Source organism: Hyla sarda, chromosome 2 (assembly GCF_029499605.1).
Source record: "Hyla sarda isolate aHylSar1 chromosome 2, aHylSar1.hap1, whole genome shotgun sequence".
NCBI classification, from domain to species: domain Eukaryota; kingdom Metazoa; phylum Chordata; class Amphibia; order Anura; family Hylidae; genus Hyla; species Hyla sarda.
The window spans coordinates 406,092,876-406,120,057 of record NC_079190.1 but is presented as its reverse complement, the minus strand read 5'-3'; the positions used below and the strand labels follow the sequence as shown (position 1 = coordinate 406,120,057).

At 40.7% G+C, this 27,182-nt stretch overlaps 1 protein-coding gene across 2 annotated transcripts in view; it reads left to right on the top strand.

The window, feature by feature from the left end:
- Window positions 1–27,182, top strand: part of LOC130358009 (interleukin-5 receptor subunit alpha-like) — a 64,897-nt gene that overhangs the window by 28,681 nt on the left and 9,034 nt on the right. Inside the window, exons 7-11 of one of the 2 annotated variants that reach the window (XM_056560796.1) lie at window positions 6,207–6,403; window positions 18,460–18,601; window positions 23,747–23,828; window positions 24,458–24,554; window positions 26,523–26,619. In XM_056560796.1, the coding sequence (XP_056416771.1) occupies window positions 6,207–6,403; window positions 18,460–18,601; window positions 23,747–23,828; window positions 24,458–24,554; window positions 26,523–26,619 (615 nt within the window). The remainder of the gene's footprint in view (window positions 1–6,206; window positions 6,404–18,459; window positions 18,602–23,746; window positions 23,829–24,457; window positions 24,555–26,522; window positions 26,620–27,182) is intronic. The other variant, XM_056560798.1, reaches the window with a different exon arrangement.

Here is a 27,182-nt window from a genome sequence, read left to right as displayed (position 1 = left end):
CCTCCATCTGCTCAGTCCCGGCGCGCGCGGCCCCGCTCCCTAGGGCGCGCGAGCGCCGGCTCTCTGGGATTTAAAGGGCCAGTGCGCCTGGCCCAATCAGTACCTGCACCTGTGTCCTCCTTATAAAAACCCACTTCCCCTTCCTGGTATCGCCGGATCTTGTTGCCTAGTGCCAGTGAAAGCGTTTTGTGTATGTTCCAAGCCAGTGTTCCAGACCCTCTGCTGTTGCCCCTGACTACGATCCTTGCTGCCTGCCCTGACCTTCTGCTACGTCCGACCTTGCTCTTGCCTTGTCCCTTGTACCACGCCTGTCTCAGCTGTCAGCTGGGGTTGAGTCGCTATCGGGTGGAACGACCTGGGGGTTACCTGCCGCTGCAAGTCCATCCCGCTTTGCGGCGGGCTCTGGTGAAAACCAGTAACCTCTTAGACTCCGTTCCCCTGGTACGGCCCACGTCATCACCCCACTGACACAGAGGATCCACCACCAGTGTCCTCGCTGCATTCCTATCCGGATCCTGACAACTAGTGCTTCTATGGGGGTGAAGTTCTCCCCAACTGTAGAAATGTATTTGTTTTTTGGTATGAAAACCAATGTATTTTCAATGAAACCATAAAATGGTTCGGCAGATATGTGGACGACATTGTTGTCATATGGACGGGCACTGATACAGAGGCCTTGGACTTTGTCTACTATATGAACAACAATGCCTACAATCTCCATTTTACACATATGTGGCACAAGAACCAGGTTCTGTTTCTTGATCTTACTTTAATTGCTAATGTACCTCAATCCAGAATAGACACTTGTAAACCATTTACCAGTAATACCATTTGGCATGCAAGCTCTTGTCACCCTCATCATACAATAACAGGCATTCTGGTTGGTGAATTAATCAGAGCAAAAATAATTTTTTCAACCAGAGAGAATTCAATTGCGGAGCCAAAGATCGTTTGTAACCATTTAAAAGCAAGAGGTTACAAAATGTGGATGCTAGAGAGAGCCAAACATAGAGAACATGGCAAAACTAGATCTAATTGACTTTAATATAGGAAAATGTTGCAAGCTAACAACCAATTTGACTATCAAAATAAGGTTTATTTTGTCACTACCTATAGTATGGAGTTTAATGATATTAAAACAATTGCGAACAAATATCTTCCAATATTCACACAAGACCCCATCTTAGATGTCATCTTAAACGAAGGTTGTAATTTCTCATCATGTAAAGCCCCAACATTGGCAAGCATTCTTTCCCTTAGCCTTTAACCTTCATCTACATCACAGAATATGGGTAGTTGGATTAAAAGACAAGGTTTTCATAAATGTGGTCAAATCAGGTGTGTGGTGTGTCAGTACACTGCCAAAACTCTGTGTTTCTCCGATGCACGTTCTGGCAAAGTTAATAGAATCAGATATTTCCTGAATTGCGATTCTTGTTTTGTAATATACAATGTTACATGTTCTGCTTGTAATCCAACCTATATTGGATCTACTAAAAGAAATCTTAAAAAACACATCCAAGAACACATGTGAGGTGTGAATAATGCACTTGATGTGAACATGTCCAATGTATGCTGACATTTTTGTGATGTTCATGATGAGAATGTCTCTAATATGCATTTTTTTGTCAATGAAAGAGATCACAAACAGATTAGGGAGGGAAATTGGCTGAAAAGATTTGAATAACCACACTGACTTATTTTTTCATTATTATATATTTTCTGTTCTTTTTTCTCTTTTTCTTCTTCTTCTAGCGTAAAGTATCTTATTTGTTTCATATTTTAAGATATAGTTCATATGGTGCGTTTCTACAGTTTGTATCTGAAATTGCATGTAAGAAGCATGTGAGTACTCTGTGACGGACCGCAGTGGGTTAATCCTCCCGCAGGTGTTTCCATCACATTCTGCTCCTCCCTCCTCTTTCCTGACTATAAATATGTCACTGTTGTGTACATGCTATAGGTTTATTTAAAGAGTTATAGACTCGAAATGCGTCAACCGTGCATGCTTGACTGTCTTCACTTTGTCCTGATGTTTTTATGGCTGCAATAAATCTGGAGTTTTAATGAGTGCCGGCATCCCTGTTTCCTTCTTCAGTTTGGTGAGAGTTGGACTGTGCACCCCGCCTGAAGTGTGCTGACACCTGTTTGCAATTACTAAATATAAATGTTAAAGAAGTAATATTTTAAAGACTGACCCTATCAGTCAGTTTAATGTAGCTGTTACCTGTTCAATATATATTTGGTGGAAAAAGATGTCAACATTTAAATGTACTCCTGCAGTTTTACGTGGTCCCATTTAAAACCAATGGACAACAATGTAGGACATGGTAAATACACTCCTCTAGTTTGAAAGTTGCCAACTCTCTCCGCAACTCTCTATTTTAACCCCTTAAGGATGCAGGACGTAAATGTACGTCCTGGTGCAGTGGTACTTAATGCACCAGGACGTACATTTACGTCCTGTGCATAACCGCGGGCATCGGAGCGATGCCCGTGTCATGCGTGGCTGATCCCGGCTGCTGGCGGGCAATGGCCGACAATCTCGCGGGCGTCCGCCATTAACCCCTCAGGTGCGGGGATCAATACAGATCCCGGCATCTGCGGCAGTACGCGATTTCAATGAATGATCGGATCGCCTGCAGCGCTGCTGCGGGGATCCGATCATTCAGAATGCCGCACGGAGGTCCCCTCACCTTCCTCCTTCCGGCTCCCGGCGTCTCCTGCTCTGGTCTGAGATCGAGCAGACCAGAGCAGAAGATAACCGATAACACTGATCTGTTCTATGTCCTATACATAGAACAGATCAGTATTAGCAATCATGGTATTGCTATGAATAGTTCCCTATAGGGACTATTCAAGTGTAAAAAAAATGTAAAAAAATGTAAAAGTAAAAGTAAAAAATCCCCTCCCCCAATAAAAAGTAAAACGTCCGTTTTTTTCTATTTTACCCCCAAAAAGCGTAAAAAATAAATTTAATAGACATATTTGGTATCGCCGCGTGCGTAAATTTCCGAACTATTAAAATAAAATGTTAATGGTCCCGTACGGTGAACGGCGTTAAAGTAAAAAAAAAAATGTCCAAAAATTATAAAAAATATATTAAAAGTTTTTTTATATGCAAATGTGGTATCAAAAAAAGTACAGATCATGGCGCAAAAAATTAGCCTTCATACCGCCGCTTATACGGAAAAATAAAAAAGTTAGAGGTCATCAAAATAAAGGGACTATAAACATACTAATTTGGTTAAAAAGTTTGTGATTTTTCTTAAGCACAACAATAATAGAAAAGTATGTAATAATGGGTATCATTTTAATCGTATTGACCCTCAGAATAAAGAACACATGTCATTTTTACCGTAAATTGTATGGCGTGAAAACGAAACCTTCCAAAATTAGCAAAATTGCGTTTTTCTTTTTAATTTCCCCACAAAAATAGTGTTTTTGGTTGCGCCATACATTTTATGATATAATGAGTTATGTCATTACAAAGGACAACTGGTCGCGCAAAAAACAAGCCCTCATACTAGTCTGTGGATGAAAATATAAAAGAGTTATGATTTTTAGAAGGTGAGGAGGAAAAAATGAAAACGTAAAAATTAAATTGTCTGAGTCCTTAAGGCCAAAATGGGCTGAGTCCTTAAGGGGTTAAATGAATTACTGAGAAACTACAGCTGCATTGCCATAGCCCAAATTATATTGATAAAACTGGGTCGATGTGTTCCAACTGTTACCACCAACTACCAAGAGAAGAGTGGGAACCACCAACAGAGTTTTAGTCTCCATGGGAAAAAATAATAATACAAAAAAATTTAAATAAAATAAAAACAAGAATTGCACATCCCAAAAACAGTCAATCTTCAGTCTTTATTATATAAATGAACACAAACACGCTAAATGTATTAAAGTGCAAACACCGCAAAAAGAGGTTTAAATATACTAAATGTATCAGCAACATCCCCAAGCCGGAGTGTGGACATCACTCACTGGGCAGGACCCAATAGAGAAAATGAACAGGGCTAAAGAATATAGGGATGACATTGTAATGGTATAATGCAGAGAAAATGATAAGTGAAATATACCCTTACCAGTCTGAGGGTCTCATGCTCTAGTGAGGTGTTGGGGCACTCTGTGTTCTCATTCATGTTCCAATAACTTCCTCAGGAGTGATTTTTAGCTTAGGTTTGTGTCTATTTATAAGTGAATCAAATAGAGATCAACTATTTAATGGATGTGCATTTGTTTTCTGCTTTTATTTTTCGTATTGCACGTTGTTGTTTTTTCTTCTTCTTATTGCTGTACTAAAACTGTCTAAGGCTACGTATGTGGCTTAGAGCTGCATAATTTTTTTTTCTGCAGAAACCAAATAAAACAATGTGATGTCAGCCTCTGAAACCCTGATCACACTGGCTTTAATGGGAGGTGGGGAACTGCATAGCAAAGAAGTGACATGTCACTTAATTTCCCCACGATTATGCACTGAACTTCCCATTGAAGTCAATGTGAGCTTTAGGGCCGGCCCCTTACCCACGGGTTTTTTTTACTTGTGTGTACAGACCAAATAATTAGATAATGTAAACTTACACCAGACAGACTTTGCCAACTACATTACTGTGGTTCATGCAATTTGATAAATTTGGGGCATGTTTAGACTTTTTTTGTTTAACTTTACACCACCTATTGGTTGACTTACTTAATGCCAATATCTTGTGTCAACATTTTTTAGAACAATGTCAGACTTCCTTTGTCATGACCGACTGGGTGGACAGGGAGAGTGAGCCCTAAGCAATCCCTAGTGACACTCTCCCTGCCTACTTGCCCATGCACCCTAAGCAGTGAATCAACAACTTGGAGCCGGTCCCTGCCTGTGCTAAAGTGCAGTGACGTAAAAACAAATAATATACATAGTCGGTCACAGGTCAGAAAACAGAATGGGAATACAAAAAACAGAACAGATAAGCCAGACAGGATACAAATACTAGCAGGGCAGAATATAGTGTATTAACAAACAGTTCACAAACCAGAATCCAGATAAACGGCAGACATGGATAAATGAACTGAAGACTAGGCATGGTACGAGCATACAGCAGAAACCAGGAATTGCAGAGGATGAGCAGAAGAATTGAAAGCTAGAACACTAAACTGATCCGTTAACATAGGACACTGTTCTCATTGGGACACAGAACTAACAAACTGGACACCCCACTCTACAAAAAGAGTAGACAGCATAATAAAGCCGAATAGAGTACTAGCCAGCGGGGCACACAACACCATGTGATCAGGATGCTGACCTAGTAGGAAACAGAAATATAAAAACACAAAACACAGGACTAGAACTGGATGAATCAAAATTGACTCGATGATACCAAACAGGAATAATAACATACAGAGCACAGGAAACACTAGACTAACACAGTGTGAACACAGTCCAAGCAGAACGGACACAATAATCCTAAAACTGACAAATGTAACTGACTAAAATCTACAATGAACAAGACTATTTAACCATGGCTAAAACTCAGATAAAATCACAAGATAAATACAAGGTAAATGCTCAAGCAGACATAGTCAGAATAGTGCACAAACATACATCATAGTAGCATTATTGCACAAAATAACCAGCACAGAATGCAGGAGAACTCTGGTTAAAATAGACACACCCGAGATCTCATTGGTTCTGAACATTAAACATTCCCAATCCAGGGAGAATAGCAAACTGCTCAAAACAAACTAGTGTGTGAATACACACCAAAACAGAAAAATACAAAAACCAAATAAACGGACATTACATCCTTTACCCTAACTTGTGCCCCTGCTGCAGCTGAATTTCTGAGTGGAATATTTCCATGGAATTCCGTTCGGAAATTGCCGCCATGTGAACATAGCCTAAGGCAATCCCTGTTTTTTGACAATGCAAAAAATAAATTGCAGTGCAAGGCATGTAGGCCAACTTCTTGGTGCAAATTAAGCAAGAATTCTGGCATATCTTTATAGAAAATCTGCCCCAATGTGTTTAGAATCCATAAGTTGAAAAAGTAGAATAGTCAATATATCCTTCAGCCTTTCACCATAAATCTTACTTTGCCATAAGCACCTCCATATTTGAAAATAAATTGTGAGGATGCTAAAACTGCTGAAATAATATTTTGTATTCTGCATATGTGACTTCAAAATTAATAATGTATTCTTCAATATATTGATTGTAGAAATACTTAACCCTCCAAGAAAAATTCTAGTGCTATCAGAAAATGGGAATACTATCATAAAATGGCTTCCACCAGAAAGCATAACAAATGATGACTTTGAAGAAGGATTAACATCATCATATGATCCTACAGAAGAGGAAAATAATTTTATGTATGAAATAAGAGTTATTGAAAACAAATCAAAAATGATATTCAGGGTAAGTGCATACAGATAACTGTTGTTCCTTCATAATATTTAACCCCTTAAGGACAATGGATGAAAATGTACATCCTGGTGCTCTGGAACTTAACATCTTAAGGATGCAGGGTATAAATGTTAGCCCTGCGCCTGCTCTTGGCTTGTGATATGCGCCCAGACGCTGAAAGTTGATAGCAAAGTCTAAATGTGTTGAAACCATTGCCGTTTTGCTCATGGGAGCTGATTGGGACCCCTGCAGTGAAAATGCAGTGTCCCGATCCTTTCAGAGTTCCTTCTGACTCATCCAATAGGCGCACCAAAAGTACAGACAGGAAATTAAAAAAAGAGAATAAAATTTAAAAAACATTTTTAATAAATGTGAACAACCCCTTTCCTAATAAAAATTTGAATCACCCTGCTTATCCCAATTTTTGAATAAAAAAAAAAATTATGTTAACAAAAATAAACATAAACTTATGTGGTATCACCACTTGCATAAATGTCCAAAAGATCTCAAGGATTTCCGGGGGTGCTGAATCCAAGAGTTTAGCAGCATGCAAACAGTCCAAAATATTGAAATGGCACTCACTGTCACTAATTGTACTACGTGTGAACATGCCATCCAAATAACTGGCCTGCCCGTGTGAAGATGTTTTTATTGCACTTCAATAAGAAATTGGCAATATTTTCTGTGAGTGCCATCTACACTTTACTATATTATGGACAGACACTGGTAATTAAACCGCAAGGTCAATGGTGTAAACTAGAGATGAGCGAAGTTACAGTGATTCGATTCGTCATAAACTTCTCGGCTCGGCAGTTGCAGACTTTATCCTGCATAAATTAGTTCAGCTTTCAGGTGCTACGGTGGCCTGGAAAAGGTCAATACAGTCCTAGGAGAGAGTCTCCAGCCCACCGTAGCACCTTAAAGCTGGACTAATTTCTGCAGGATAAAGTCAGCAACTGCTGAGCCGAGAAGTTCATGACGAATCGAATCACTGTAACTTCGCTCATCTCTAGTGTAAACATAAAAAATTCAAAGTCTAGAATTACATGTTTATGGTCACTTTATATACCAGAAAAAAATAATAAAAAATGATCAAAAGGTCCCATTAAAACAGAAATGTACAAAAAAAATACAGGCAATGGTTCTTAACCCCAGGGTTTCAGTGAGTCAGTCCCGGGGGTTCGGCGGGGGAGGTCGCAACAGGACAGGCAAACCAAGCAATTGCTTGGGGCCCCGAGCTGGCCCTGGGCCCCAAGCAGAGCCAGTGTTTGCCCGTCCTGTAGCGACGGGGCAATTCCCCCCATCACTATTAACTCCCTGCGTCTCCACGTTAACTTTAAAAACGCAGGGCCGCCGGGACATAGCGCATGCCGGGACATCACTGACGTCCTGTGCGTGCGCCCATGAAAACGAAGGCGCCGAGGACCGGAGGATAGAGAAGGAGGAAGAAGCGCGCTGGCCAGCTTGGTAAGTGACCAGCGGCACGTCATCTTCGGTGCTCCGACCACCGGTCCCGAGACCTACTGCTATAGCCGGAGCGGTGGTTGGAAGTACACAAGCATACACTGTATATGGCTGGAGGCTGTATGTCTGTGGGGGAACACTGCCTACATCAGTGGTCTTCAACCTGTGGACCTACAGATGTTGGAAAACTACAACTCCCAGCATGCCCGGAGAGCTGTTGGCTGTCCGGGCATGCTGGGAGTTGGAGTTTTGCAACATCTGGAGGTCCGCAGGTTGAAGACCACTGGCCTACATAATAAGGGGGAACTCTGCCTGCCTAATGTGGGGGAACTCTGCCTGCCTAATGTGGGGGAACTCTGCCTGCCTAATGTGGGGGAACTCTGCCTGCCTAATGTGGGGGAACTCTGCCTGCCTAATGTGTGGGGGAACTCTGTCTGCCTAATGTGTGGGGGAACTCTGTCTGCCTAATGTGGGGGAACTCTGTCTGCCTAATGTGGGGGACCTCTGTCTGCCTAATGTGGGGGAACTCTGTCTGCCTAATGTGGGGGAAGGTAAAGCCACGCATTTCTGAACTGGTCTCTGAAAGACAACAGCAGAAGTCACACTGATTTGCAGTAAATATTCATTATGTTTTTGTGTGAAAATCATGTTTTCATGGTTTTGTTCTTTGTTCTTAATGGTTTTGTTCATTTTGTGCACATATGTATAAATATATACTTAAATATATACCTCCTATGTTTTGAATTTGAAAATGTTTAATGTTTCCAATTAAGAGGGGTTCGGTGAATGCGCATACGAAACTGGTGGGGTTCAGTACTTCCAACAAGGTTAAGAACCACTGAATACAGGTGACAGTGAAAAGAATACCACCCCATATTCAGAAAAATAGAAGTGCTATAGGGATCAGAAAAGGGCAATATCAAGCATACTAATTTTCATACAAAGTTTCATGAAAATAGCTAAAAAAACAAAAACAAAAAACATTGGGTATCATTGTAATCGTATGGACCTACAAAAGGAAAATAATGTGTGTGTATTAAAGAAACAGAAGTGCCACCTGTTTTTTATTTATTTATTTATTAATTTTTTTGTTTCACCATACATTTATGAGTGATCTGATTATAAAGTCAAATTGGTGTTCCAAAAAAACAAGCCTTTATATCAGTCTCTAAGGGAAAATTTTTTAAAGCATTTTGGCTATTAAAAGGTGAGGAGGAAAAAAACGAAAGTGCAAAAATGAAAAATCCTTGTGGGTTTACAAACCAGGACATACATTTACATCCTAAGTGGCATTTCAAGGATGAAAACAGTGCAGGAGTTGTACTTCCTTCATAGATGGCAGGTCCTAGCTGCTATCAGCTGCCGATACCTTGCTCGTAATAGCAGACATCAGCGATGCTGATAATCGACATTAACCCTTTAGATGCTATGATCAATACTGATCACGGCATTTAAAGTAGTTGCTGTACTTGGAAATACTCATCAGACCACTCGCAGTACAATCGTGGGGATCCGATGAGTGGAAATGGCGTCACCTCCATTGAAATGGTGTCTGTATACAGCCTGAATTTCCAGTTATACCTCTTTATAACTAGCTTTACCCACACTACAATCTTGTTTATTGGTTTCATATAGATGAAGAAGGTGTTAGATTTGCTTTAAATCATTACCTTTTTCAAAAAAAAAGTAAAAACATTTAATAAATACACATATTTGGTATCAAAATGTCAGAACTATTAAAATATTATGTTAATCATCAAATCATCATGTGCAGTAAACTGTGTAACTGTAAAAAAAAAAAAAAAAATCACCAAAGTTGAAAATTGCTGATTTTTGATCATATCACATCCCAGAAAATATGAAACAAAATAATGAGCAAAAGTCACTTATATGCAAAAGTTGCGTCAGGTAAAAACTACAGATTAGAGCGCAAAAAATTAGCCATCGCACAGCCCCATATATATGGCAATTTATTTTTGTTGAAAAGTTTTTTTTTTTTTTTTTAAGAAGTACAGTAAATAGCAAAGCATGTAACCATGGGTATTAATTTAATTGCATTTACACATAGAATAGGGAGAACATGCCAGTTTTCCCATAAATTGCACTGCTTAAAAACTAAATTTTCCAAAATTTGCATGGTTTCTCCATACATTTCATTATTTAAATGAAAAGTTTCATTACAAAATACAATTGGTCAAACAAAAGAAAAAAAAAAAAAAAGCCTCATAAGGGAATGTAGATGAAAAAAATAATCCCTTAAGGACCCAAGGATTTTTCATATTTGCACTTTTGTTTTTTCCTCCTTGCATTCTAAATGCCATAAGACTTTCAATGTTCTATCTACAGACCCACATGAAGGCTTGTTTTTTGTATCACCAATTGTACTTTGTAATGACATCACTAATTTTACCACCAAATCTACAGTAAAAAAAAAAAAACATTTGTGGGGCCAAATTGATAAAACAAACACTATTTTGCAAATGTTGGGGGCTTCCGTCTCTAAGTAATGCACTTTTTGGTAAATTTATTCTGTAGGCCAATATGATTAACATGATACCCAATTTACATATGTTTTGTATTATTTTACTAGCTTAAAAAATTATAACTTGTTGTATAAAAATTGATATGCTTAAAATTGTCCTCTTCTGACTAATTTTTTGCACCATGATCTGTAGTGTTTTTATTGGCATTAGTTTTGTATTTTGTTTTTGGATAGCTTTTTATTATTTTTTTTCTGACATACTGTATTTATCGGCGTATAACACACATTTTTTAGGCTAATACGCGAGTTATACGCCGATAAGCCGCTGCAGTTCAATGATTTAAAGCGGGCGCTTTAAATCAATGAACTGCAGCGGCTTTTTCAGGTGCAGAGACCGCCACCGCTGCCGGCTTCTCTGCCCCTGCCTGTCCTGGGGTCCCTGCTGCCGCCGCTTCTCTCCCCCTGCTATCGGCGCTGCTGCCCCTTCTCTCTCCCTGTCTATCAGTGCAATGGGGCAGCGGCGCCGACTGACAGGGGGAGAGAAGGGGCAGAGGCACCCATTGCCAGTGCCGCTGCCCCGTTGCCTCCCCCATCCCCAGTTGTATAATTACCTGTTGCCGGGGTCGGGTCCACGCTGCTTCAGGCCTCCAGTGTGCGTCCCCTGCGTCGTTGCTATGCGCTGCACGGCGCGGCGCAATGACGAGTGACGTCACTCATCATTGCGTCTCGCAGCGAATAGCATCGCCGCGAATAGCATGGGGCAGCGACACCGATAGCCAGGGGGAGAGAAGCGGCGACAGCAGGGCTCTATACCCCAGGAAAGGCGGGAGAGAGAAGTGGGCAGCGATGGCCTCTCTCCCCCTGCCTTTCCTTGGGGCTTCTGTGGGGTAAGAAACAGTGTATCGGGGTATACACACGCACCCTCATTTTACCAAGGATATTTGGGTAAAAAACTTTTTTTACCCAAATACCCTTGGTAAAATGAGGGTGCGTGTTATAGGCCGGTGCGTGGTATACCCCGATAAATACGGTATAAAGTGATCGAAAACATGCAATTCTGGACTTATTTTTACTTACTTTTTACAATAACACCATTGACTGTGCTTCATTTTAATTAATGTTATATTATAATTAATGTTTTATTTAATTTATGTTCTATTTTAATACTTTAGGACATTTACGCATGCAGCATTATGTTTATGTTGTTTCTGTTTACATTACATTTTATTAAACCTCTTAAGGATACAAGGCGTACCTGTACGCCCTGAGTCCGCTCCCATTCTATCATAGCTGGTCGTGCCCGACCTCTAACAATGGCCGGGACCCGTGGCTAAAAGTCTATTAACAATTTAGATGCGTCATTCAAAGTTGATCACCGCGTCTAAAGTGAAAGTAAAGTACTGCCGGTTAGCTCAGTGGGCTGTTCGGGATGGCGAAATCGTGTCCAGTGTCCCAAACAGCTGGAGGAAACCAGCAGGGTCCCCCTACCTACCTCCTGCGTGTCCGATTGCTGAATGACTGCTCAGTGCCTGAAATACAGGCATGAGGTGTCAAGCGGCAGAATCAATGATCAATGTTATCCTATGGGATAACAATGATCAATGTAAAAGATCAGTGTGTGCAGTGTTATAGCCCCTATGGGGGCTATAACACTGCAAAAAAAAAGGGGAAAAAAAGTTAATAAAGATCATTTAACCCCTTCCCTAATAAAAGTTTGAATCCCCTCCCCTTTCCCATTAAAAAACAAAACAAAACAGTGTAAATAAAAATAAACATATGTGGTATCGCTGCATGTGGAAATGTCCAAATAATAAAAATATTTCATTAATTAAACCGCATGGTCAATGGCGTATGCGCCAAAAAATTCCACAGTACAAAATAGCATATTTTTGGTCACTTTTTATATTATGAAAAAATGAATAAAAAGTTATCAAAAATTCAGATCAATACAAAAATGGTACCGCTAAAAACTTCAGATCACAGCGCAAATAATGAGTCCTCATACCACCCCATACGTGGGAAAAATAGTTTATTAAAAAGTTATATTAATTTTCCTGCATGTAGTTATGATTTTTTTCCAGAAGTACGACAAAATCAAACCTATATAAGTAGAGTATCATTTTAATCGTATGGATCTACAGAATAAATAGAAAGTGTCATTTTTACCAAAAAATTTACTGCATAGAAGCGGAAACCCCAAAAAATGTACAAAATTGCATTTTTTTCTTCAATTTTATTGCACAATGATTTATTTTTTTCCATTTCACCGAAGATTTTTTGGTAAAATGACTGATATCATTACAAAGTAAAATTGGTGGTGCAAAAAATAAGCCACCATATGGATTTTAGGTGCAATATTGAAAGAATTTTTAAAGGTATGGAAAATGGAAAAAAAACCCTGAGTGATTAAGGGGTTAAAAAATTTGAAAAGGGAAGTGATTCAAAGTTTTATTAGGAAAGGGTTAATTAATTCACGTTTCTTTCTTTTCTTTTTTCTTTTTTCACTATTTTATAGGGGACTATCACTTGTAATCTTTAGATTGCAAACAATGAACAATGTTGCTCCATAGAAGAGCATTAACTCCTTAAAGGGGTAGTCCAGTGGTGAAAAACTTATCCCCTATCCTAAGGATAGGGGATAAGTTTGAGATCGCGGGGGGTCCGACCGCTGGGGCCCCCTGCGATCTCTCTGTACGGGGCCCCGGCTCTCCGCCGAGATAGCGGGTGTCGACCCCCGCTCGAGGCGGCGGCCGACACGCCCCCTCAATACATCTCTATGGCAGAGCCGGAGATTGCCGAAGGCAGCGCTTCGGCTCTGCCATAGAGTTGTATTGAGGGGGCGTGTCGGCCGCCGCCTCGTGCGGAGGTCGACACGCCCCCTTCCAGCGGGCTGTCGGGGCTCCGTACAGGAGATCGCGGGGGGCCCCAGGGGTCGGACCCCCCGCGATCTGCAACTTATCCCCTATCCTTAGGATAGGGGATAAGTTGCTCACCACTGAATCACCACTGGACTACTCCTTTAAGGACCAGTTTTTTTTTTCCATTTTTGCACTTTCATTTTTTCCTCCTTACCTTTAAAAAATCTATAAATCTATAAACTCTATAAATTTTGCACCTAAAAATCCATATGATGGCTTATTTTTTGCACCACCAATTCTACTTTCTAATGACATCAGTCATTTTACCCAAACATCTCTGAAAAAAAGAAAAAAAAAATCATTGTGCGAAAAAATTGATAAAAAAAACACACCATTTTGTGAATTTTGGGGGCTTCCGTTTCTATGCAGTACATTTTTCTGTGAAAATGACACATTCTCTTTATTCTGTAGGTCCATATGATTAAAATGATACCCTACTTATATAGGTTTGATTTTGTCTTACTTCTGGAAACAATCATAACTACATGCAGGAAAATTGTACGTTTAAAATTGTCATCTTCTGACTCCTATAACTTTTTTTTTTATGAGGGCTGTGTGGAGGTAAGATCTCTGCTTGCTTTTTTGCGGAAGACATCAGCATAGTCCTGATAGGGCTTAGGAAGACCTGGCAATGGAGTTGTAATGGAGACTTGGCAAGAAGGAACTGAGTGAAGACAACACTTGTGGCAAGAAGATCCCCAACTTTTAATGTCCCCAGTGGCCCAGTCGAGACTAGACGAGTGACGTTGGAGCCAAGGCAAACCCAGAAGAATTTCAGAAGTACAGTTGGGCAGCACAAATTCAATGTGTTCGTGATGGTGAATTCCCACACTCATGAGCAGAGGTTGAGTGCGGTAACGCACAGTGCAGACCAGCCTTTCTCCATTGACGGATGAAATGAAGAGAGGTTTGACAAGGCGGGTAACTGGAATATTGAACTTGTTGATGAGGGAGGCTTCAATGAAACTTCCTGCTGAACCAGAGTCCAAGAAGGCCACAGCGGAGAAGGAAGTATTAGCGGACGTAGCAATCCGCACAGGTATAAGAGAGGAGAGGAAGAATTCACACCTAGCAACGCCTCTCCTACGTTAACTAGGTGTGCGCGTTTCCCTGACGTGGAGGATGAATAGGACAGTCCTTTAGGAAATGTTTGGTGCTTGCACAGTATAGGCACAGGTTTTCATTCCTACGGCGAGTCCTCTCTTGTAGGGTCAGGCGAGACCGATCCACTTGCATGGCCTCCTCAGCGGGAGGCACAGGAACAGATTGCAAAGGACGCTGGAAGAGAGGTGCCAGGGGAGGAAACCGCCTGGTGCGAACAAGATACTTTTCCTGACGAAGCTCCTGGCGTCTTTCGGTGAAACGCATGTCAATGCGGGTGGGCAAATGGATGAGTTCAGACAGGGTAGCAGGAATTTCTTGTGCGGCCAGCACATCAAAGATGTGACTGGATAAGCCTTTCTTGAAGGTCGCGCAGAGGGCCTCATTATTCCAGGATAGCTCAGAGGCGAGGGTGCGGAACTGGATGGCGTACTCGCCCACAGAAGAACTCCCTTGGACAAGGTTCAATAGGGCTGTCTCAGCTGAAGAAGCCCGGGCTGTCTCCTTGAAGACACTGCAAAGACACTTCTTCTGAGAAGAAGGACTGGATAGTAGCAGTGGCGGGATCGTTGCGGTCCCAAAGCGGTGTGGCCCAGGACAAGGCCTTTCCAGATAGCAGGCTGACCATGAACGCCACCTTAGACTGTTCTGTAGGGAATTGGTCTGACATCATCTCCAGGTGCAGGGAACACTGGGACAGGAACCTACGGCACAATTTAGAGTCCCCATCAAACTTGTCAGGTAGGGACATGCGGAGTCTGGAAGCGGCCACCCGCTGCGGAGGTGATGCAGGAGCTGGCGGAGGAGATGGTTGCTGATGTTGAGGGAGAAGCTGTTGTATCATAGCAGTCAACTGAGTCAGCTGTTGTCCTTGTAGCGCGATCTGCTGAGATTGCTGGGCGACCACGGAGGTTAGGTCAGCGACACTGGGCAGCGGGACCTCAGCGGGATCCATGGCCGGATCTACTGTCAGGATCCGGACTGGTATGCAGGGAGGACACAGGTGGTGGATCCTCTGTGTCAGTGAGGTGATGGCGTGGGCCGTACCAGGGGAACGGAATCTAAGAGGTTACTGGTTTTCACCAGAGCCCGCCGCAAAGCGGGATGGACTTGCTGCGGCAGGTAACCCCCAGGTCGTTCCACCCGATAGCGACTCAACCTCACTGACTGCTGAGTCAGGCGCGGTACACAAAGATTAGGCAAAGGCAAGGTCAGACGTAGCAGAAGGTCGGGACAGGTGGCAACGGTTCGTAGTCAAGGGCAATGGCAAGGGTCTGGATACACAGGCAATGGACACACGGGAACGCTTTCAGAGAGCAGGGACGCGCACGCTGGGACTGAGCAGGAGGACAGGGCAGGTCAGAAACATGGGGCGCGATCCGAGAGCGGGCACGTCCCGTGCCTCGAATCGCGTCCCCTCCGGTGACATGGGAGCAGCGCATGCAGAGGAACGCCGTGAGCGCTCCGGGGAGGAAGCGGGACCCGGAGCGCTCGGCGTGACAATTATTTACTGTGTCAGACTGGCTCAATGGCGCTCCTTGTCTTCTGAGCATTGTAGTGCGCCAGCAGAGCACTTGACGTCCACACATGGTGTATTTCCATACTCAGAAGAAATGGGGTTCCAAATTTTCTCCTATTACCCCTTGTAAAAAAGTAAAATTTGTGGCAAAACCAGCATTTTTTTTTTCATTTACGCATCCGACTTTAACGAAAAGTCGTCAAACACCTGTTGTGTTCCTTTAGGGCTGTAGTATCCAAAATAGAATGGCGTGTTTTTTTTTTTTTTTTTTTGCTGTTCTGGCACCATAGGGGCTTCCTAAATGTGACATGCCCCCCAAAAACCATTTAAGCAAAATTTGCTTTCCAAAAGCCAAATGTGACTCCTTCTCTTCTGAACACTGTAGTATGCACATGACATCCACACATGGGGTATTTCCATACTCAGAAGAGATGGGGTTACAAATATTGGGGGCATTTTCTCCGATTACCCTTTGTAAATATGTAAAATTTGGGGGAAAAAAATGCATTTTAGTGAAAAAAAATTCATTTACACATCCAACTTTAACGAAAAGTCGTCAAACACCTGTGTGGACCCCTTGTTACATGCCCTGAGTGGTGTAGTTTCCAAAATAGTATGCCATGTGTTTTTTTTTTTTTTCTGTTCTGGCACCATAGGGCAGTGTTTCCCAACCAGGGTGCCTCCAGGTGTTGAAAAACTACAACTCCCAGCATGCCCGGACAGCCAAAGGCTACCAAAGGCTGACAAGGCATGCTGGGAGTTGTAGTTTTGCAACATCTGGAGGCACCCTGGTTGGGAAACGCTGCCATAGGGGCTTCCTAAATGTGACATGCCACCCAAAAACCATTTCAGAAAAACTCACTCTCCAAAATCCCATTGTCGCTCCTTCCCTTCTGAGTTCTCTAGTGCACCCACAGAGCACTTGACATACACATTTGAGATATTTCCTTACTAGAGAAATTGGGTTACAAATTTTAGGGTGATTTTTCTCCTTTCACCCCTTGTAAAAACTCAAAAAACATTAAAAGGGTTAACATACTTACTGAATGTCATTTTAAATACTTTGAGGGGTGCAGTTTTTATAATGGGGTCATTTATGGGGTATTTCTAATATGAAGGCCCCTCAAATCCACTTCAAAACTGAACTGGTCCCTGAAAAATTCTGATTTAGAAATTTTTTTTAAAAATTGGAAAATTGCTGCTGAACATATGCTGCAATCATAAAGTAGACATATTGTATATGTGAATAAATATATAATTTATTTGAGATGTCCATTTTCCTTATAAGCAGAGAGTTTAAACATTTTGGAATTTTTCAACAAGAAATGATGCAAGTATCAACAAGATTTTACCACTAACATAAAGTAGAATATGTCACAACAAACAATCTCGGAATCAGAATGAAAAATAAAAGCATTCCAGAGTTATTAATGCTTAAAGTGACAGTGGTCAGATGTGCAAAAAATTGCCGGGTCCTTAAGGTGAAAATGGGCTGGGTCCTTAAGGGGTTAAACATGATTTGCTAGGAGGACGGAGTAGGAGGGAATGAGAAAGTGTATATAAAGTTTTGTATAATATATTAATTTAGGGAATTTAAAATATTTTTATCTATAAATCTGACATGATCTTACTTTGTAACATGCTGCCTGTATAGTGCACCAAATTTACTGCAGCAGCATCACTTAAAATGGTTACTAGATAACACTAAAAACATAAAGTATTGTAAGATCATTCTCACAATAGGTTAACACAGATTTATCCTTTTTTATAGTGTATCTATCATAATTTAAAAAAAAATGTCCTAGGGTCATGATAACATTTTAGATTCATCGGGGCTGAGTGTTCAGACCCTGATAAAGTAATAGAATGAATGGGGAGAGCGCACAGCCACATGCTTTTCTTCCACTTTGTATCTATGTGAGCGATGGTCCCTTAGTCCTTCATTACTTCATTATGAGTCCATCTCGGTCACATGACACAAAGCCGGGAAATAACAAGCTAAGAGCGCACTCCTGACTCATTCTGTTGATCAGTCAGGGTATAAACCCTGACCCATCAAAACTTTTGATATGTTTCTATGATGTATTAAAGTTTTTTTTTTTTTTTTATAATCAGAGTTGCCATTTCCCTTTAGAGATAAGTTAAAGGGGTATTCCGGCCTTAGACATATTTTCCCCTATCCAAAGGATAGGGGATAAGATGTCTGATTGCGGGGGTTATGCCCGAGACTTGGCTACAATGTTTTAATTGTAAAGTGGCATAACTATACCTCAATTCTGGCATTGTGTTTCAGTTTGGTGGTTCTTTTATGGTATTTACCAATAAGCATAAATAACATGATAATTTTACAAATGTTGTTTTTGGAGAAAAATTTTTTTTAGCTTATAATAAGGCACCTTATACGGGGCAAAAAACGTAAAGGGGTCTTATCCCCTTCCCACAGGATAGAGGATAAGTGAATGATCACGGGGGGTCTGGCCGCTGAAACCCCTGGCTATATGGGAGCAATAGTTTATCTACAGGACTTTATTTACAGAGAGATTCTGTACTACTAAAATATGTTGAATTTTTTTTTATATCACAGCAAACAAATGTTATTGAAAAAGAACAAATATTTACAGATCTGGCGAAGAGCAAACAATATTATATTCAAATAAGGGCAAGGCACAGGCATGAAGTTAGCAAATTTTGGGGAGAATGGAGTGAACCAGTATACATAAACAAAGGTATTTCAATGTTGTATACAAAAACTTATACGTAAGGACTGGCTTTATATGTATTAGTTATCTACTTATTTTTCTTTAATCCCTTCCTATTCCTATTTTCGGATGTATAGAAAAAAAACTGGAGTAATTCAAACACTAAATATTCCAAAATGTACAAATTTTATTAATGAATAATGTATAAAAAGCAGAGGGATTCCACCCAGGGGGGATAAAAATACACAAAGTGTTACTCTAGCGTCACAAATACAGCCTAATCACAAAATGATATCAAAAAGTATACATAACATGCATTCCATTAAAGGTGTACTCCCCTGAAAAAATATTTTTCTTAATCAACTGGTGCCTGAAAGGTAAACCGATTTTTAAATTACTTCTAATAAAAAATCCAAATTTTTCCAGTAATTATCAGCTGCTGTATACTCCACAGGAGGTTCTTTTCTTTTTGTATTTCCTTTCTGTCTGACACCTCTGTCCATTTAAGAAACAGTCCATTGCAGGAGAGGTTTGCTATGGGGATTTGCTCCTACTCTGGACAGTTCCTAAAATGGACAGAGGTGTCAGCAGAGAGCACTGTGGTCAGACGGAAAGAAAATTCAAAAAGAAAAGAACTTCCTGTGGAACATACAGCAGCTGATAAGTACTGGAAGGATTAAGATTTTTATATAGAAGTAATTTACTAACCTTATGTAATAATATGCTAAACCATTACCAAACGATATCAAGGCAGGAGGACAGCAGAGCGACATCACCCCAACGCGGTGTCCTCCTCGGAGGATAAAATATTTATACACCAAGTGCCCAATGGGCTCCTGGGGTTATAATAACCCCCTTCCTCTCTCCTGAGTGCATGGCTTGTTGGCGCGCTCACTATGTTCACGCCTGCTCTGGCGACTTCCAGGAACAGTGCCACAGAGTTGGTCACCTGACTGGATTACATGACACATCCCACAGGGAGTCACAGGGCTTAACGGACCAGCGCACACACACCATTTATGGAATTAATTATTTATTTATATCCTGCATTTCCACTTTATTATTTGCAGAAATGATAAATGGGTTGTTTTTAATAGAGGCCTGCCTCTGGGGATATGCACAAGACACTTTAGTACTCTTGATACTGAGTGCATTGCAGTGTGTCAATTAGTACAAGTTCTACTACTTCCATCATGAAACAGTGTATTGGAGTAGTAGTACTGCCTAAAAAATGTAAAAAAATAAGTGAAAACACACACACACACACACACACACACACTACATTTTTATTATTGCCGACTACATTCTTAGTGCCCTGCCCGCCCACATAAATTGATTCCTGTTTAAAAATGAATTAAAACTTCATTATAATAAAGATACATTTCGTTAAGTAAATTTTTTTCCCATCACTACTTTTTAAATATTTTTTTTAATGGTACCCTACGAAATTTTAATAAAAAGGTATCTCCATCACTTTTTTGGATCGCTAAAGTTCATATTTTCTCCGTTAATGCCTCCTAAACGGACCATTCTAATGACAGATAGAAACTCATGCAAAGGGATGCCATTTAGTGGCAGTCATTTGCATCAGTTTTTTATATGTTAGTATCAGCCATCGTCAGAACAGACTTCTTTCCATGATGGTAGTAGTAGTTTCCTGGCTGCGGGAGTCTGCCGGCGGGCTGGGGAGGCTACATTAGTGTTTGCACTACAACATCCATCATGGAACAGAGTCTGTTCCATGTTGGGAGTAGTAGTACAGGGGATAGGGATTGATCGCACTGGGTATGGAGTAGCTATTCAGGGCTCCCGGTGTGGTTTTTAAACTTACAGTGTGCCTAATTACTGTATAATCACATTCCCTCTGACTTAAGTATATTCATTTTATTCCCCCCCCCCCCATTGTGTATATGTATGATTCCATTCCCTGCTGCCTATCTCCATATCTGACAGAGGAGCAGCGGAGAATGGAAAGATCTGTCTCCCCTGTGCACTGTTATAGCTCTCCATTCCCTGACGCCAGTACCAGACCTGTCCCCCCAATGCGCTGCCTCATTCATATATTCCCCACCGCCGCCTGACATGTCCCCGCTGCTGCCCTGCTCCAAGTGCAATCAAAGCGCACAGCGGGGACATGTCAGTCTATTCCCTACTGCTCATCTCCCCACTTTTTTTTAAAACACTTTTTAGGTAGTACTACTACTCCCAGCATGGAACACACTGTTCCATGATGGGAGTAGTAATTCCTGAACTAATTGACAGATCACCCGTATTCCTTCTGACACCCCTTGCGATCCTCCTGTATAATGTAAAGATGCAGCCAGCCACTCTTCTATGGTCTCCTACACTGCCGTATATACAACAATTCATATTTCCCGCAGAGAGCTGTGATTGGCCAGATGGTTCAAGCCAATCACAACTCTCTGTGGGAAATATGAATAGGTGTATATATATACGTCAGTGCAGGGGACCATAGAAGAGCGGCTGCCTGCATCTATACATTATACAGGAGGATCACAGCAGGTGTCAGGAATGATACTCGCTGTGATCTGTCTATTAATGCAGGTACTACAGCTCCCAGCATGGAGCAGAGTGTGCTCCATGTTGGGAGCAGTAGTACTTGCAGTTAAGGACAGATCACAGCAGGTGTCACTCCTGACACCCACTGTGATCATCCTTCATACCTGAGATACGGAGCGGCTTTCTCCTGCAATCGCATCTCTGCTCTGTACTCTGGCCGGCCACGCACCATTCATATTTCCCACTGAGAGCGGGGATTGGCAGCCACCATCCGGTCACTCTGGGCAGAAAATATGAATAATTGATGTGAATTTCTGTTCACATCACTGGCTGGCCTGGTGTATAGTGCAGACATGCGAGCGCTGTATAGAGCCACTCTGCATCTCTGCTATATTATGGACGAATGCAACGGGTGTCAGGAGTGGCACCCGGGGCGATCTCTCTATTAGTACAGGATCTACTACTCCCATCATGGAACAGTGTGTAGTACTACCCAAAAAATATTTTTTTTTTAAAGAAAAAAAAGTGAAAAACACACACTAAATTTTTATTATTGTAGGCTACATATGTAGGTCCCTGCCCACCCACATACATTGATCCCTGTTTAAAAATTAACATAAATTTTTTTTTTTTTTGTCTTTCAATTTTCGGGAGCGGGCAGGGACCTGGAAATTCAGCGCTCAATATTAAAAATGAATGAGGAGTGCATTTATTTTTTTAGTTTTTGTTCTAAATCATAATTTTTTTAATTTTCACTTTACTTTTTTAGCTCCAGTTTTAATATTGAGCACTGAATTTTCTGGTCCCTGCCCGCTCCCGAAAATTGCAAGATAAAAAAATAAATGTTAATGTTAATTTTTAAACAGGGATCAATTTATGTGGGCAGGCAGGGACCTAAAAATGTAGCTGACAATAATTTAAAAAAATTAGAAAGGGGCCATTTAAATGTAAAAATTATATATTTTTTATAATTAATTTTTAAAATTGTTTTACTAGTAATGTATTTTAATACTGTGTTTAATAAAGTGTGTGTGCATGTGTGTTTCACTTTTTTCTCTATTTGTTACATTTTTTAGGTAGCATTACTACTCCCAGCATGGAACAGACTGTTCCATGATGGGACCTCTAGTACCTGTACTAATAGACAGATCACAGCAGGTATCACTCCTGACACCCGATGAGACTGTTCTATCTATTTCAGAGATGGAGCGGCTTTCTCCTGCGCTCACATCTCTGCACTATACTCCGGCCCGCCAGTGATGTGAATAGAATTCACATCAATTATTCATATTTCCCGCAGAGAGCTGTGAATGGCCACATGGTTCCAGCCAATCACAGCTCTCTGCGGGAAATATGAATAATAGGTATATATACGGCATATACTCATACTACAGTGGGACCAGAGAAGAGTGGCCGGCTGCCCACATCTATACATTATACAGGATGATCACATCGCTGCGATTTGTCTATTAATGCAGGTACTACAGCTCCCAGCATGGAGCAGAGTGTGCTCCATGTTGGGAGCAGTAGTGCCTGCAGTTAAGGACAGATCAGAGCAGGTATCACTCCTGACACCCGATCGCAGCGAGTGTCATTAGTGACACCCGGGACGATCTGTCTATTAGCACAGGTACTACTTAAACACATTATTAAAATACATTACTAATAAAAATTTGCTGAGAATTTCTTTGGATCAAATTGATTTTTTTATTTTATTTTTTGAGTAATAATCAATGCAAAAATCCAGGTTATTCCAAAAGGTCCAGTTTTTTGCAACTGTACAGTGAAAAATAAAGTGAACATCAGGGGAACAATTAGAAAAGCTTACAGCAGAAAACTGTCATGAAAAATAAAAACACTTCACAAATTGGGAAATTGTTGCTTCTTTTGCACCAGAAAAATGGCCTTCAAGCCTAGATAAATCTACCTCCCACATAGTATTTCAATACTGCACTCCTCTAAATTATATTTTGTCAAAAAAATCTAAGATTTTCAACTATAAATAAACTTTAAGGGCATGTGTATTTTGCTGCGTATTTATCAGCTGCGTATTTATCAGCTGCGTATTTTGCTACCCATTGACTTCAATGGGAAAGAAAGTACGCAGCAAAATACGCAGCAAAATACAGCACATGGGAACCTGCCCTTAAGGGAACCTGTCTGGTCCCTTATATTTCGCAACCACAGGCAGCATGAAACTTTACTTTATTACAACCTTCCGGGCCTGATTGACAGTTCTCTTCTTCTACTCAGATAGGAAGAAACCTGCCAAAGAACCCCAGCCAGCTGGTGAATGTTCAGATGACTTTTTCAACAGACATATCTTGGAACGATTCAATACATTTAGAGTAGGGTGACACACAGCGCATCCGCAACATATTTTACTATGTGTATGCGCTGATGGCAGAGTGAGCTCCCTTCAGAGGCAGTTTTCCTGACGGCAGTAATGTGCGAACACACAGCTACCCAGCTATAGCAGGGAGCTCACTCTGCCATCGCTCTGTGACTGTCATCGGTGCATCTGCAGCGTGAAAGGTGCTGCGGATGTGCTGTGTGTGACCCTACCCTTAATCTCAGTCAAAAATCATACTTATCTTTTCAAAATGTTAACCTTTTATATATATTTTTAATATATTCTTTTTTCTTTGTTAGACTATACTGTGTTTCCAAAATGGATCTTAATTGTGATTGTACCAGCTCTGTTTGCCACCCTTAGTTTCTACTTATGCAAAAGGTAAATTTTAAATTTATTTTCTCTTATTTGCTCTTAAAAAAAAGTGGTGCACCTCAGACATTATATTTAAAGGGAAACTGAGATTGTGTTCACCAGGACTAAATCCAATACAAAGAGTTATAGTGCAAGTTAATCAGATTACAATGAAGTATCGCTTACCTGGATCAACAGTCCAGTTCCAGAGATACCCGTTGTATTAGTCAGCATTGCTAATCTGGAAATGGTCAGCTTCACACAATGGAGGTGGGTCCTAGCACACTGAACTTCCTTGCCTCCATCTCCTCTGCATCAATATGCCTGCCCACCTCACGCTCACATGGGTGAAAGGGTTATATGAATATTCATGAGGTGGGCAATCATACTTTTCCCAGTGCTCAGCAGATGCCTTCCTCTCAATACTTTAGGTGAATAGCTGGTATTGGTCACTGCAGGAAAAAAGTAGAATTACAGAGTGTCCACACTAACAGGATGCTCCTGATGACCTCAACACCAGCCTTGATCTCTCTTCTCCTGAACAATTCTCTAAACTGATACTGCCATCTACTTCTTTTAGCAGCATCAAACCACAATTATCTGGTAACAATATGGTATATTTCTAAGTAACAATGCAATTTATTATTGTTTTACAGATATATAAAAAAGCTGCTTGTTTCACCAGTTCCACATCCATCTCAAAATATTAAAAATTGGTTGTATATGGATTGGTCTAATGATAACAGATCGCAGGTAAATTCCCACTGAAATGTTAAAAATTGTCAATTTGAATATTTTCAATGGTCCAGGAGTCCAGGACCATTAGCATTGAGACCTATGAAAATCTAAACCAGAGATTAAGTATTCTGATATATAGCATAAGGCAATATACTTGAACTGTAGAATTGAATTTATTTAAGTCTTCACCCTAAATTATTGCATTGACATAAGTATTGACATAAGTAGTAAGACTTAAAGCTTACTCAAAGCATCTTTGTCAGTGATTACAGCCACGGGTCTTCTAGAGTATAATGCCATAAGGTTTACACACCCGGATTCCGTAATTTTTCGGCCATTCTTCTTATAAGATCCTCTCAAGCTTTGTCATATTGGATGGATACCCTCAATGGACAGCCATTTTAAAGTATCTTTAACTGGGTTCAAGTATCTATGCCACTCCTGTGTTTTCTTGATTGCATGGTTAGGCTCATTTCTTGTTGAAAGGTGAATCTTTAGCCCAATCTGAGGTCTAGAGCACTCTGGATAAGGTTTTTTATTAAGAATATCTCTGTATTTTACTCCATTCCGCCTTTTTCTAAATATTACCTGTGTTTCTCGCCAAGCTGCTGAAAAATACACCACAACATAATACTGCCACCACCATGCTTCACTGTAGAGATGGTATTGGACACTTGACGAACAGTACTTGGTTTTGTCCAGACACAATGCTTAGAATTGAGGATAAATAATCTTGTTCCTCATAGTCTAAGAGTTCTTTAGGCTTTAAAAAAAAAAAAAACTTTTTAAGAAGTCAGCCAGAGTTACCATTGGGTTCTTGGTCACCTTTCATATTAATGACCTTCTCTCTAAATTAGGTACATTAGTTTGGTGAGGTGGCCAGCTCTAGGAAGATTTTTAGTTGTTACAAACTTTTTCCATTTAAGAATTGTGGAGGACACTGTGCTATTTTTTTTGTACCCTTTTTGCCTCCACACAATCCTGTCTCTGAGCTCTACTGGAGGGTCTTTCCTCATGGCTTGGTTTTTGCTCTGATAAGCCTTGTCAGCTTTGTAACCTTATATAGGCAGGGGTGTGTCTTTCCAAATTATACAATCCTTTCCAATGACTTGAATATATCACAGCTGGCTCCATTTAAGGTATAGAAACATCTCAGACATGATCAAGAGAAATGAGAAGCCCCCAAGGTCTGATGCCAGATTCATACTTTGCTCAGATCCAATGCTGTAGTCCTCTGTTGGCTGACTTCCCTCTTTGTCCATATAATGGCCTTGAGTGACAGATCTGTAGAATCGACACTCACACCTCCCGGTGGTGGAGAATTTAAACTGATCAACTGCCCAAACCTGGGATAAAGGTTCTTACCCTACACTAGCAGTGCTGTTTTTTTTTTGTGCATTCTCAGACCTACCCTGTTTACCTTGACCCCTTCTTGTGACCTCATCATTCCTAGCCTGCTGACATTAAACTTTGCTACCTTCTAGGTTTGACCCTTGCTTGTCTTCTGGTTTTGATTTTGTACTACTCTGCCCTTTTGATTTCTCACTTCTGGCCTTACCCTGGTTAACCCCTTGTCTACTGATTTTGTTTATCAAATCGGTTTTTTTAAACCAAAGAGAGAAACAAACAGAGCAATAATAAAACAAATGCCTATACGCAGATAGTCAATTTTGTACTTTATCAGCCCATGTCTTGCTGACCTGACTTTCTTGATGCCCTGCACACTGAGCCCAGTATAGAGGTCGTTGCCCAGTTTGGAATTGCCATTTAGAGCCAAGTAGGTAGGGACATTTGTTGGGATGAGATCCAAGTCTGTACTGCTCCCTACACTGGATGTGAAATATAAATCCTTATGTCCATGCAAAATTTAAGTTTTTCCTTTTTTCCATTTAGAAAATGTGGGTATGTTCGCACATACAGGATCTGCTGCATATTTTTTGTAGCTGATTTTGCTGCCCATTGATGCTTTTTCTTTCTAAATAGGTTTATGTGATGCTGCACTTGATTGTAGAGACAGAGCACAGAAAAAGAAAGAAAAAGAAGAGTACAGAAATACTCTCTGGAGGACATGCATCATTAGGTTTCTATTGTAGACACAGATCTACCCCTTTACACTGCTTGTCTAATTTATACTCTTGCTCAAGATTTACTAAAGTTGTGCACTCCTTTGATAAATTTTGTGCAAATATAGAACCCCCCCCCCCCTCCTCGCTCTACCTTGCACTCCTTCTCTGCCTCACACTTCACAGAGCTGTGGCATTTTCCCGCGGTACACTGCTTACATAGCTAGAAGTACTGGAGCAGCAATATGTGCCGAACAAAACTGCACAATAGTAAAATCATAAATCTTTATAAAGTACACATAGGGGGAGATTCTCAAAGAATTTTGTGCCCAAAAAAATTAAAAAATACTATTTTGGTGCGAAAAGTATCGACCACATTTTCAGAGTTTTGTGCCGCGGTTTACACTGTTCATGTCAGTTTTGTAAAAGTGGGCGTGTCCACGTATATTGTCTACTTTACATGACATTTTAAAAGAGGTGAGAATCCAGTTTACATCAAAAATTTCACACCAGCTTTTCTAGTGTAGAAATCACAGAAATGGTTGTAATATTTATTTATTATGCTATGTAAGTTATTATA